Below are 15,678 nucleotides of genomic sequence, written 5' to 3'. Positions count from 1 at the left end.
AAATATTTTCTATCAGTAAAATGTTGAAATTATTATTTTTGTTTCTAAAATCCATTTTTTCATAAAAAATGTATAAAAATCAAACCTCTTAGACATGTTACAAATTATTTCTTAGACGTTTAATATTTGATGATTTACAATAGTTCTTCCGTGCTCCTAAACGATGTTATTATTCTTGTGTTATGTGTGTAAATCTTTTTTCTTTTTTTTTTTTAAATAGGTTATACAATTTTTATTATAATAAAGTAACATTTCTACATGAGTCATTCAACACACATTCAACCCTAACACAGTACATAAAAATAAACAAAAAATTTTAATCATGCAATCCAAACTTTCTTTCATTCATCAACTACATCTTTGTGCTGGAATTTACATTTGCCACGCATTTCTTTAGGTAACGGCACATATTTAGGACAGGGAACCTGACCAGGGATCTCACAGATACACAGGTGGCTACAGTTGGCACCAAAGTTGGCAGGATTGGTTTTCTTCTCTTTGGCCAGTGCTTCAGCTGGCAGCGTTTCTTCGTTTTTACAAAATATCCTTTTAACTTGGTTAAAAATTTCGTCTTTATCTTGACTGGCAATGTCTAAAACTAACTTGGATCCACCACTAAAAAATTTTTTTAAAAATGGTGATGGCGTCAAATCATTGTAGACACACATTTGCACATCAGGATTTTTATACTGCATTTGTGCAAAATGCCAAAATACAAACTGCTTGGTACCTTCACTAGATGGCTGATTTCTATTAAAGTTAAAAGTGACTATTTTGACATTGTCTTTGAATACCAAACTTCCTTTCTCTAAATATTTCAATGTTCTCCTTATAGGAGCTGCTCCTTTCATAAAAGGCATGATGAAAAGGTATTTTGTCTTTTGTACAATGTAGATGCTTTTCACTTTCTTTTGAATTTTGTATTAGGATCTTAATTTTTCATTTCAGAGTTCAAAAATGTTATGTGTGTAAACAAGCGCACAATTAATTGAAAATTACCAAAAGTATGGCTATTCTTATTAAGTATAAAGTAACTGTTGAGATGTCACAGTAGCCCGTCTTTATAAAATACAAGCTCATATTTGTTATTGGTTTCATCACGATATTGTTTCATATTTTTCGAAATTAAGTAGGCCTACTTTACCGCTCTCCTTCTCTTCCACAAAAAAAACGTAATCTTTTTCGAAAAAAAATCGGGATCACTTCGGGAGCCCCCCTCCTCCCAAGCCAAAAAAAGTCAACCACCACCCCCTCACGAACGAAACGGTATGTATATAGAAATAATGTACTGTTGATAGTGTCCGCCCCCCTCCCCCCTTGTTTTTTTTTTTAGAAAAAAAAAGTCTGCAAGAAACACTGTTTGGGATGGACAATTTTATAGGAAGTCCATTGAAACGGAGTAGGCTACCTACGCATTCTTATAGAACAGAGAGTGATTATTGTTTATATTTATTATTATATCGTTTTTAGAAAAAAAAATTGTATGAGTTTTGAAAAAAAAAAAGTATTAATATTTGTGCATGGAGCTGAAGCCGCATCTTGTCATCAAAAGAGCCGCATGCGGCTCGTGAGCCGCAGGTTGACGACCCCTGACCTACACCGATCGTCTGTATTTGACTCAATGCCCCAAATGTAAACAATGCATGTCCGTAGTTTTATTAACGACAAGGATGTGACAACATGGGAAGTATGTTCGAAGCATCTTAGCACCACGTCTGTTTGTTACTTTTTTATGTCTACTTTAAAACCCATATTATCCCAAGGTCTCAAATTTTTATAATTTTTTGATATGGTTTAGCTTTTGGGCACTGAATGAAGGAATGACTATGGATTTTTTTTAAAAATCAATACTTTTTTAAATATCGATTTTTTTTAAAAACGTCCCATAAATGGGACGCTAGCAACGAACGGCCCCATGTATTTATTGAAAAATAAAATCATTTTTCACGAATTATGGCTAATCACGCGAAAATTAAGCTGTATACTGATTTTGTATTGTTAGACCACTGACTACATTGTTTAGGACAGCTAAAAATATTGATAATGATCAATTGGGTTAGCCATACCAATGGTCTAAAATGTAGAAATTATGTTCAAAAGTCTAGTTTTCTTTCAATATAGCGTCCATCAAAGTGAACAACACTTGGAAATAAGTAAAGCTGTGACTAGTACATCTAATTATACACACATGATCACAAATATTGTTATTATTCATCGAAACTGTAATATAATTAAATATAAATAATTGATTTTTTGGTGGGCGTACTTGAAATTTTCAGGTGTGGGGACTTAAATTTCAGGGGAAAGGGTGGACATTGGTAAAAGTATGTTTTCTATATAAATTCCATTCTGTTCTGTGGGCAGAGCCCCCCCCCCCCCCTCCTCCGAAATGATGCCAGAAAGAAACTCTGCCCTCAGTGAATTTGCAAAAGATGATCCTGTCCAGTCCCAGATGTCATCCAGCCATCTTCTCTTTTGTTACCCTCGCTATTCCCCCCCCCCTCCCTCACAGGCGTACATTAGGACATCAGACATCTTATTTCTAGGGCACGGATCCGTCTCTGGGGGCTTGTATTGAGTGTTCATGACTCTCATCCATGTATGCACCTCATTATGCGAACAGCTCCCAATCTAACATTAGGAATCTCCTTAAAAAGTTGACAAAGTAAAACTGGTATCGGGAACCTTTGGGGGGGGGGGGGGGGGGAGGGAATATTATTGGGGCATGACAACTGTACACAGCTAATTTACATTTCTGCTATATGTAGCTTAAGCTATCTTATATGAAGAGAGTTAACCAACCCCCATGACTGAATCATTTCACCTAAATCTTGACCATTGTTATTATTCTGGTTTGTTATAAATTTAATATCACGCGCTAGTAAATTTACAGCAATACTAAATTAGTTTGTATTCAATGGTATTAAATACTTCAGTAAGTGTAATTCTGAAAACTTAAAAATAAAATGTAAGTTTTTTCAATATTTGCAATTTTTAAAGACAATAATATATAAGAAAATATAGCTCAAGGTCATAATTAAATATCTATAAATACCGCTTAACACCCCAAAGTCAACAGTTAACAAAGTCAACAATTGTTTCACCATAAATAACCATTTAACATAAATATTTGCATCTGTATTTCTCGCTAGTGTCCAATAAATGTGCTGTTTGTGTAACAATCTGCATAAATATAGGTCAAGGTCATAAATAAATATCTATAAATACTACTTAACACCCCAAAGTCAGCAGTTAACAAAGTCAGCAATTGTTTCACCATAAATAACCATTTTACATAAACATTTGCATCTGTATTTCTCGCTAGTGTCCAATAAGTGTGACGTTTGTGTAACAATCTACATGGGGCCATTCGTTGCTAGCGTCCCACTTATGGGACGCTTGTTGTACACTTGATATAACGAAGTAGTAAAAAAACATTGTTATTCTTAAATTTTTATCAGATAGAAATATGGTACTGCTACAAGTTTCAAATGTATTTTGCACTTAAAATGTTAATATTTTAGAAGATATGCATTTTCCTGTGCGCATGTTTTCTTTTTTCCGCCATTTTGACAAGTCCTGCAAATCCGGCATTATAACATTTTTCTAAATTAATTTTTTTCACAAAACACACAAAATTTCAATAGTCTAGCCATTTTCAAATACAATGTAACATAATTCGTGTTTTAACTAGTTTTTAATAAATTTTAGCATTTTTTTTTACAAGCGTCCCATAAGTGGGACGCTAGCAGAATATGGGTTAACATACACACTTTAACATACACACCGAGCACTGGAACAGTTTAATTAACCATTAATGTTGCCGAGTTACTTCCCATTATAACAAATCATTGTTTTCAAGGGATGCAACGTACACAAATATATAAGGGTTAAATGTTTATGACTAGTGAAACTTTTAAATTATAAATGTAAATGCTATTATTTTATTTTTTTAAAGCATAATATTTTTTATTGAGAACTGGAATTGACTTTATGTTTGTTAAAAAAAGTCATTTATTGTTTCTATTTTGCTCTTAATTTGATACATTAGCTATAATAAATGCGCAACTTATAGTGTTGATAATTCATAATTAAAACTGTTGTCCAGAAAATAAATTTTGAAAAATATTTTTTTAAATAAATAATAAACTATCACAGCTTTGGATCTTCCTTTTTTTGTAGACGTTTTATTTATTCCGATTAATCTGTGATAAAAGTCCACTGTTCGTCAATTTGTAAACAAACTATTTTTCAGCCTTATCAAATAAAAATACTTTTAGATATAAACAACATTATGTACGTAACTGATATGAATTAGACAATAAATAGGTATACATATATGTTAATTTTTCGTTAGTTGTGAATAAGATGTCGTTTTGACATATGTTATTGTTGTTTTATAGTTCTATGTGTGTATTAAACTGAAAAACCTGGACTTGTATTATTTTTTTTTTCACGAAATTATGTGTTAATCTAACTACGTTGTAGTGTTACATAATTTTCTACTATCTATCCTCAGCAGGCTGATGTCCTTTTCTAACTATTGCACTGTCCTATTCTAGGCAGACTAGTGCCCTAGCCTAAATACTCTACTGTCCATTCCTAACTATGGAAGGTTTTAAACAGTGTTTCTTTCAGACTTTTTTTTCTCCATGTAGGAAGGGGTGCTAGATATTTTCTGGGGGGGGGGGGGGGGTCTGATTAAATTTCCCTTGGTATATATTTTCTATAAACATTATGTTTCGTTCGAGGTTTTATCAAGTTATCGGTATAGTCGGTACATGGTTTCATGTTGTCGATGACTGTAGTGAGAGGTTAAACAGTTGTGTGGTGAATTAGACACCTCAACAGTAGAATACTTGATTGTTAAAGAAGACACCAACACAAACTTAACTCAGCAACTTTAATTTAATGGATGGTAAAACTAAACACAACATGATAGTCTTAGTATGTTCTAAAGAAGACACTAACACAAACTTAACTCAGCAACTTTAATTTAATGGATGGTAAAACTTAACACTACATGATAGTCTTAGTATGTTCTAATGAACCTTAGGGGTCAGCCCTACCACACTTTACAAAACAAAACACGTCTACATCCTCACAAGACTATTATTATCGTCTTAAATCATTCTCCCGGACCCAGCTTCACCCTAAGGTAACCCAACCCCTGCCTGACCCCAACTTCACCCTAAGGTAACCCAACCCCTGCCTGACCCCAGCTTCACCCTAAGGTAACCCAACCCCTGCCTGACCCCAACTTCACCCTAAGGTAACCAAACCCCTGCCTGACCCAAGCTTCACCCTAAAGTAACCCAACCCCTGCCTGACCCCAGCTTCACCCTAAGGTCACCCAACCCCTGCCTGACCCCAGCTTCACCCTAAGGTAACCCAACCCCTGCCTGACCCCAGCTTCACCCTAAGGCAACCCAACCCCTGCCTGACCCCAGCTTCACCCTAAGGTAACCCAACCCCTGCCTGACCACAGCTTCACCATAAGGCAACCCAACCCCTGCCTGACCCCAGCTTCACCCTAAGGTAACCCAACCCCTGCCTGACCACAGCTTCACCATAAGGCAACCCAACCCTTGCCTGACCCCAGCTTCACCCTAAGGTCATCCAACCCCTGCCTGACCCCAGCTTCACCATAAGGTAACCCAACCCCTGCCTGACCCCAGCTTCACCCTAAGGTCACCCAACCCCTGCCTGACCCCAGCTTCACCCTAAGGCAACCCAACCCCTGCCTGCCTGACCCCAGCTTCACCATAAGGTAACCCAACCCCTGCTGATCCCCAGCTTCACCCTAAGGTAACCCAACCCCTGCCTGGCCCCAGCTTCACACTAAGGTAACCTAACCCCTGCCTGACCCCAGCTTCACCCTAAGGTAACCCAACCCCTACCCAGCCCAACCTTCACCCTAAGGTAACCCAACCCCTGCCTGACCCCAGATTCACCCTAAGGTAACCCAACCTCTACCTGACCCCAGCTTCACCCTAAGGTAACCGAACCCCTGCCTGACCCCAGCTTCACCTTATGGTAACCCAACCCCTGCCTCGCCCCAGCTTCACCCTTAGGTAACCCCTGCCCGGCTCCAGCTTTACCCTAAGGTAACCCAACCCCTGCCTCACCCCAGCTTCACCCTTAGGTAAACCCTGCCTGACCCCAGCTTCACCCTAAGGTAACCCAACCCCTGATTGACCCCAGCTTCACCCTAAGGTAACCCAACCCCTGCCTGACCCCAGCTTTACCCTAAGGTAACCCAACCCCTGCCTGACCCCAGCTTCACCCTAAGGTAACCCAACCCCTGCCTGACCCCAGCTTCACCCTAAGGTAACCCAACCCCTGCCTGACCCCAGATTCACCCTAAGGTAACCCAACCCCTGCCTGACCCCAGCTTCACCCTAAGGTAACCCAACCCCTGCCTGACCCCAGATTCACCCTAAGTTAACCCAACCCCTGCCTGACCCCAGCTTCACCCTAAGGTAACCCAACGCCTGCCTGACCCCAGCTTCACCCTAATGTAACCCAACCCCTGCCTGACCCCAGCTTCACCCTAAGGTAACCCAACCCCTGCCTGACCCCAGCTTCACCCTAAGGTAACCCAACCCCTGCCTGACCCCAGCTTCACCCTAAGGTAACCCAACGCCTGCCTGACCCCAGCTTCACCCTAAGGTAACCCAACCCCTGCCTGACCCCAGCAGTCCGGGATGCCTAACCTGCGCATACATTAATTAACTCGAACTCTATACCACTGGGACAACTACACGCTATTTAGATGTGTATCTAGTAAGGGGGCGCACAATCAAACATACTAAGGACTATTTATAGTTCAGCTATTGTGATCTATCTAACCTATAAACAATATACAGCATTGACATACCAATAATTAAAATTAAATCTATATTTTATCCGGGTTCGTACCTTATGCTAATTCCAGTTATAACGCGGGGGAGGGGAGGGCTGGTAGACTTTCTTGGGGGGGGGGGTGTGTGAGATGCCTGTAAGAAACTCTAGTTTTAAGTGCCCTATACCCAGGAGAAAAGGTTCTGAAAACACTATGTATATCAAAGCTTTCATTCCAGTCATCGTCCTGTCAATCAGAGTACACACTGACCACACTCTCCAAGAAAGCTTGTACATCAACTTAAGCATAGGACGACATTTTCTCAAATACTATTTGTTATTTAACCAAAGAATTAAGTGATTAAAATCAACAATATACAAGTATATTATCTTTTTTTTTTTTTTTTTTTGTTGAACCAGAACATCCGTTCACCAAACTACGTTACTGTCCTACCGTACTTATGCTACATTTTACCTAATTACGATAATGTCCTAACTTAACTATGCTACATTTCACCTAATTACGATAATACCTTCATTTTTTACGTCTTCTTTTTACGCTAAAAACGCTACTCACATATTTTAACTACACTATTGTTCTAACATATATGTGCGAATGTCATATTTTAAATACGCTACTGTCCAAACTGCAACAATACATTACAATAAAAACTAGCCAGTCAATATTTTATCTCCAACTGAACTATAATATAAAATATATAACATTCTTTATCCTTAATAATTTCCCAATAACTCACATCATCGCTACCAGGGGCTAGAACCTGTAAAAAATAATAATAAAGACACTAAAACAAAAGAAAATCCTACCATTTAAACCAAAGATAACTATATTAATTTTGTAAGCCAAATTATTTCAATAAACTAATTTGGCACAGGGTTCATCTTCATATTATTATTATACAGTTTTAATACTCAAGATTCAAATGCATTCATCTGATAAATTTTAGTAATTATAAATCAAATTCAATGGCAGCCTTCCTCATCAACAAGTCATTCATTACCGCGCTTGAGCAATTATGTCTTCGCCTCCCTAAGTTAACCCATTATCATACAGCTTTGACTATTTAATAATAGTCTTTACTTCCTTTACTTATGTCTTGTTTATGTTTATAGAGTATTGGCAAGTCTTAATTAAACATGTTTTATCGTCCTAACCTCTCCATTTTACACACAGTGTTTATGTAATAAAGTATTGGCAAGTCTAAATTAAGCTCATTTTATCGTCCTAACATCTCTATTTTACACACACTGTTTATGTAAAAAAATTTTTGGCAAGTCTAAATTAAATATGTTTTATCGTCTTGAACTCTTCATTTTACACACACTCGGACGATGCTTTCCTTAAACTTCAATTTCAAATAACCATTTAAAAAAAAAAAATGTAATAATGGTGTCTTAACCATTATAAAAATATGTGATAATCATCTTTTGTTTTGTTTAAAAAGTCTTAAACCATTGATAAACTAGACGGTTTTACCTTCAATGTTTAACCTTGTTTTTCAAATAACACACATCATCGTTACCAGGGGCTTTAAACTGTAAAAAAAAAAAGACACTAAAACAAAAGAAAATCCTCCTATTAAAAAAATAACCATAATTCAAAAATAATTATAAAACAAATAATTAAAAGTATCAGAACAATTATGTACTTTGTATATTGTAATTGCAATTTTTGAATAGCATGAGTTTAGTTAAAAAAATTAAAACCATTGAGTTTACGAATTAATTAGATGTTCATGTTGCCTATTCAATTTCCTAATATGATGATGTCATCAATAAACAAAACATTATGGGCTGTTCAACACTCTTATTTATGAAATACGCAGTAGCAAAGTAGCTTTTAATGTCGTTGTATTGCAATACACTCACAACGTTACAAAACCATTTTGCCCTACATTCTGTATTGCTTATTCCAAACACAATGTTGCCCTGTGTCTGTAAACCTACATACATTGTTTTGATTTTAAGCTTGTGTTTTTAAATTGAAGCTGTGAAAATCATTTTAGCATTGTGCTAGTTACTTTCCATGTATATAATCATTAATGTCAAGGGATGCTACCTGAAAATTCAATAAGACGTATTAACAAGTAGTAAAAGTGAATTCGTATTTCAAAATTATGAAAATATCCTTAGTTAAATTAATATTTTTACTTCCAAAAGTAATGATGCATGTACACGTGTATGCTTATTACTAAAAGAAAATTAATATGTGTATGCTTTATTTAAAGTAAAAACATCAGGAATATATCTTAAATAACCTATAAATTAGTACATATTTCGATCAATCAGTGGCCGTTCTTATTTCCCATTGAAAGTCTTCCATTTTTTGCAATACCACATATAGTTACCTGACACAGGAGGCATCTTGATCAACAAAGAGGTCGTCCCGGCCTTTTCGCTAAGATCAAAGTGTAGTATCTGTTCTTGATTCTGCACTGATCATAGCCATTTGGTTAGTCGGCCTTCTTTAGGGTCGATTGCCGGGGTCGGGTGGCGGTCACATCTACTCAACTCAACAAGCAAACTAAGATCGCTCAGGGGTGGCGTCCACACTTCCCTCGAACGCTCCAAGCTCTTGAGAAGAGCCACCAAGTACTAGTACTTTGGTGGTCTCAATGTACGAGTGGCTAATCATCTATTTCGATTTTTACAGCTAGACAACGCCTACCTAGGAGTAATCTTAGGTACACTGTTCCGTCACGACAACATCGAACTACGATAATCTCGACGAACTATACTCAACTCGACAACTCAACTTCCACAACGCACGACTATTTATCTCCCAACTTACTAAAAGTATTACCCAAATAAACAATCCTACCAACGCTACTATGTGACACTCAACTCGCGTTTTCCAACACACGATTACGCCATCTACCGAGAAGCAACGAATCAAATCCCGAACACTCTAAAACAATATACTTTTAACTTACGATAATCTCGAAGACCTATAGTAAACGATTTACTCGACTACTCACATTTTCATACCGCCCGATTATGCATCTCTCGACTAATTATAAATTATATACAAATAAATTATACTGACAACGCTTCTACTTGATATTTTCAACGTGCGACTTCCAACCAACGATTACACAACCTCCATCCACCAACCAGCTAAGAATTAAATCTCGATCACTCAAAAAATCCAACTTCAAATCGGTACCCCAAACTCAAATAACAGCACTTTAAGACTTTAGAACGACTCAATTACAACTACCAACGAAGATCAACCACTATCCACTGAAGATTGTTCAAACATTAGAATCAGCCCAAAAACGTTATAAGAATTGTAAGAAAAACTACAAGAGAATAGTCAAGAAATGGAAATTGGAGTGAACTGTGTGGAAGGAAAAAAAATGTAATTAAAAAAAATCAACTTTATTTTAACACAACTAAATTTACTGAGATTCTGACTACCGATTAAAGTAACGGTGTATCTTTATATGCCCACAGCAGTAATTCTTTGTAAAGCCCAGCACATATATAGGCTTTATACTTTCCTAATCAATTAACTTTTCCTTTTTAATTAAATTATACTTCTTTTATATTTCGTTAAATTAGTAAATTTTCGTAAAATATAACACCTTATAAAAGACTAAGAATTGGAGGCGCCCAGATATTTTGTAATGGCAGTGGCACCTCAAGGTGTCACCCTCCCCCCCCCCCCCCCCCAACGCTTTTTTTCTTAGTAAAATGTGGCTGTTAGATTCACCACCCCCACCCCCGCCCCCCCCCCCCCCCCTCGGTAAAAGCTTTAAAGTGTTCACATTTAATCTAATGATGGTATCTACAATCGGTTGTTAATACAGCTGGGGGTAACATTGTTTTCTCTATAGTTAGCAAGTTACATCATGGTGTCACCCCCCCCCCACATTGTTGTAATCGTCATTTTGTACTTAAAATACTTTTTAACTGTACTTAATCATTAGTTTAACTGGCCAAAAGAGTATTCTATATATGTTGCAATTTATTTGTATTGATGTAACCCCCGTAAATGGTGTCACCTGGTGCGGTCCGCACCCCCAGCCCCCGCCTCGCGACCCCTCTGAATGGGATTGTTTTATAATTGTGTATGCTAGTTGAATATAAAAACTATTAGCGGTATCAAATACATAAGTTTAGGTATGTCGCACATTCAGATTAATTAGTGCTCTTTTTCTTTTTATACCACATTAGTTGTTTTTTTTTAACTTTTCAAGCCTAAATAAAAATGCATACCAAACGAAAACTAAACAAATGTATTTAAATACACCAAAACAAAACTAAACAAATGTATTTAAATAAATAAAAATATGGTATCTAAGACAAAATATATCTTAACAAAATATATCTAAACAAAATATCTCAGACAAAATATATCAGACAAAATATCTCATACAAAATATCTCAGACAAAATATATCAGACAACATATCTCATACAAAAAATATCTTAACAAAATATCTCAGACACAATATCTCAGACAAAATATCTCAGACAAAATATCTCAGACAAAAATATCTCAGACAAAATATCTCATACAAAAAATATCTTAACAAAATATCTCAGACACAATATTTAGTCTCAGACTGGAAGAACCTCCTTACTGATGAATGTGTCTTCCGTACCTGGTAAGTAAATACATTTGTTTAGTTTTACGTTTGGTGTATTTACATACATGTGTTTAGTTTTACGTTAAGTGTATTTAAATACATGTGTTTAGTTTTACGTTTGGTGTATCTAAATACATTTGTTTACTTTTACGTTTGGTGTGTTTAAATACATGTGTTTACTTTTACGTTTGGTGTATTTAAATACATTTGTTTAGTTTTACGTATGGTGTATTTAAATACATGTGTTTAAGTTTTACGTTTGTTGTATTTAAATACGTGTGTTTAGTTTTACGTTTGGTGTATTTAAATACATTTGTTTAGTATTACGTTCGGTGTAATTAAATACATGTGTTTAGTTTACGTTCGGTGTATTCAAATACATTTGTTTGGTTTTACGTTTGGTGTATTTAAATACATGTGTTTAGTTTTTTGGCGCCCCCCTCGGGAGCAAATTTTCAATGTGCACCTTCCTCCTCCTCAACTTTTCGATATGCAACCCTCCTCAACTTTTCGATTTGCACCCCCCCCCCCCCAAACTGCAAAAATGCAGCTAAATTGACATTTTAACTTATTTTTACAACCCATTTTGGCGCCCCCTAAGGTCAGCGCCCGGGGACATATGTCCCCCCTGTCCCCCCCCCCCCCCCCCCCAATCGCTACGCCCCTGAGCCGACCCGCGGTGTAGCATAAGCCGGTTTATTGTTTTTTCTACTTTACAGTTATTCATAATTTGTAAATTTGATACTACCAATGCTGCGATTGAAAATAATTCGCTTTAAAACACTATCAGTAGCTCGTGAAGGACGATTATCCCTCGTGAAAGCATCTGTCATGTATTAACTTATCACTTCTGTTACAAATTAATGACAGGACACTTTTTAGAATCAATGTTTGTTTTAGGTTAAAAGGCATTAATCACTGCCCAAATTGGGATCAACTAACAGAAACACAAATATATTAATACGAGCCAAACCGCGGCGTAGCATGAGCCGACTCGCGTTGTAGCATAAGCCCGTTTATTGTTGTAGCTCGTCAAAGAAGTCGTCATGTATTAACTTATCTCTTCTAATGTTACAAATTAATAACAGGACAATTTTTAGAATCAATGTTTGTTTTAGTTTTGAGGAGAAAAAATATAAAATAATGTGTTATTGTTTTTTTTTTTGGAACTCCGGAAAGTTTTTTTTTTTAAAAAACGTACACAATTAATTTTATTTGTGTAGTGAGATTATTCAGAGATAGTGCTTAATACAAACATACACAATTTGTGTGCATGGAGCCGAAGAGCCGGATCTTGACATCAAAAGAGCCGCATGCGGCTCGCGAGCCGCAGGTTGCCGACCCCTGCCTTATAACAATCAATTTAACCAAGGAATACAACCTAAACCCACTTAAAAACTATTTCTTTAAATAACGAACATTGCCATCAATGTAAGTACACATTTAGAAAAGTGCTAAGCAAAACAAATATTTTAATGTTAGTAAGAAAGTTTATGGTGTATTTTCTTCTTACAAACAACACAGCGTTTGTTGCTTCCCTTTTTGCAATCAAAACAAAACAAGGGATACAACCAAAAAGTATTTATAGATATACTTTGTAAAATAAATAACATGTCAATATATATATTTATACATCTATAAAAATATTAATCATAACAAATATTTTAAAATCAGTAAGAAAACGTATAGTGTGTTTTACTTCTTACTACGGATTATTTATGTATTTATATTAAACTTAAATGAAAACTCATATAAATGTTACAAATTATTTCGGAAAAGACAATTGTTTGAAAATTGAAGCAGTTATAGGTTCATGCCACGCTTTTTCTGTAAGCACAACTTTGTTTTAACACAGGGGTCGGAACATACGGCTCTGGAAACGCATACGGTTCTCCCGTTCCTTGCATAAATATTAATAGTTATATTATTTACTTTTCAAAATTCGTAACAAAAATTATACTGTAAAGAAACACAGGTTTAAAGAGAAGCAAAAAACACATTAGAGAACAGTGAGAATAGGTGCGGTAGTAAATATACGGACAGCCGCTTGGGCACCAGAACCAGCATCACATCCGTGCTTGGGACAGACACTTGACAACAATTCCATGCTTGCCACTGCCCGAGAGCCGACTTTTTCGAATATCATTAAATGCGGAATGTTATTTTATTCAGAATACATTTCCATATCCATCAGTAATCATTAATTTTACGTGAGTGACGTAGTTTTTTATTAGCTTCCCATTGTTGAGCCGGGTACTGCACTATGGGGTACGAGTTTACCCTGTGTTCAGTGGGGTGGAAGATAAGTCTGGTGAGAACCAAAGGACAGAAGCGACCGGTACACGGTAATCAAACCGATATCCAAGCCAGTTAGATTGAGTTTGTCGTGTTGAGGCCTGCCTGGCTAATGGGAGACACCTCCTGAGCCTGTGATGTCCGTATAGAAAGAAATAAAAAAAGTTAACTTCTTTTCAGGTAAATTTGGATAGTCATGTATTTTTAATTGTTGATTACTAATTTCATTATTCTGGCGAAACAAGTGTATGTTTTTATGTGAACAATTATTATCTCATATATAAAGCTATTTATTTTAAATAACAAACCAATTTTTTTTTAACTTATCGTAATCAAATAATAAAATATTGAAATTTTAAAATATGTTAGTGGCTCTTTAAAAAATGGGAAATTTTGAAAAAAATTAAGGCAAGGATCATCCGTCTCAAAAGGTAGCCAACCCCTGTTTTAACACAACCGAATTACCCTTTTTGGTAAGATTAAAGTGTAGTGTCTGTTCTTGAAACTGCAATAATCTTAGCCATACGGTTAGTCGGCCTTTTTTAGGGTTGATTGCCGGGGTCGGGAGGCGGTCAAATCTACTCAACTCAACAAGCAAACCTAGATCGCCCTGGGGTGGCGCCCACACTTCCCACGAACGCTCCGAACTCTTGAGAAGAGCCACTTTGATGGTTTCAATGTACGAGTGGCTAATCATCTATTTCGATTTTTCAGCAAGACAACGCCTACCTAGGAGTAATCGTAAGAAGGATGTTTCGGCACGACCACATCGAACTACGATAATCTCGACGAACTAAACTCAAAGATCAACTCGAAAACTCAACTTTCACAACGCACGACTATTCATCTCCCAACGAACTAAAAGTATTACCTAAATAAACAATCCTACCAACGCTACTATGTGACACTCAACTTGCGTTTTCCAACACACGATTACACCATCTACCAAGAAGCAACGAATCAAATCTCGAACACTTTAAAACGATATACTTTCAACTCATGATAATCTTTAAGACCTATACTCAACTATCATCTCGATCACTTAAATGTACATAGCGTCTGTATTTACTCAATGCCCTAAATGTAAGCAATGCATTTCTGTAGTTTTGTTAACGACACTGATGTGACGACCTAGGAAGTATCTTAGTTCGAAGTATCTTAGTACCATGTCTATTTTCTTTTGTAGTTTAACGAGTCAAAGTTTTTAATATACACCACGAGCACTGGAACAGGTCGAGCATTAATTTTGCCGAGTTACTTCCCATTTTAATAAGTCATTGTTTTCAAGGGATGCAACCAATAAAAATAAATACTGATTAAATGTGTATGCTTAGTGAAACACTTGAATTATAAATGTAAATGGTATGCTTTTATTTCTTTAAATATAATAACTTTTTTTAAAAATTGGAGGTAATTGTATGTCTGTTAAAAAAAGGTCATTTATTTGTTCCATTTTGCTTTTAAATTATTACTTTAGCTATATTAAGTGCGCAACTTATAGACGCTTGATAATTCAGAAATTTATTTTCATTGCAACAACGACAGTCACTGAAAGTAATTTTAATAATTATTTTTAAAATTTAATAACTTGATATGTTCACTGAGCGACGCCAGATTGTAAAGTATTGGTCTTATTGTTTTTAAAATCGTGTTCATTGTGCATTTTATGCTTACAAATTTCCAGCTTTGAATAACACAAAAAATTATATAACAAAAAAAAAAAAAAAAAAAAAAAACTAAAATTTAATTTATATTGAATTTCTGGAATCGCATGTATTCGCATTACATTTCGTTCGTTAAAGAAATGGGAAATAAGCTAATCAACATGCCTATTGTATTTCTCAACTTATAATTAAATCCATATCCACAAAAGGATACTAGAAAATACATATTAAAACAAAACCGTTTTAATAACAAGTTTTTAT

The 15,678-nt window shown here is 35.9% G+C and overlaps 1 protein-coding gene across 1 annotated transcript; it reads right to left on the bottom strand.

Annotated features, from left to right (window-relative positions):
• Positions 1–288: 288 nt before the first annotated feature.
• On the bottom strand, positions 289–929 carry LOC131939250 (small ribosomal subunit protein mS25-like). The gene has a single exon (XM_059297453.1). It carries the CDS (start codon positions 858–860, stop codon positions 342–344), a length of 519 nt encoding a protein of 172 aa, XP_059153436.1. The 5' UTR covers positions 861–929; the 3' UTR covers positions 289–341.
• Positions 930–15,678: the final 14,749 nt, after the last annotated feature.

This window comes from Physella acuta, unplaced genomic scaffold (assembly GCF_028476545.2).
Source record: "Physella acuta isolate Inbredline_101_S28 unplaced genomic scaffold, ASM2847654v3 ptg000271l, whole genome shotgun sequence".
In the NCBI taxonomy this organism is placed as follows: domain Eukaryota; kingdom Metazoa; phylum Mollusca; class Gastropoda; family Physidae; genus Physella; species Physella acuta.
The sequence above is the reverse complement of the archived record's forward strand: the minus strand, read 5'-3'. Positions and strand labels throughout refer to the sequence as shown.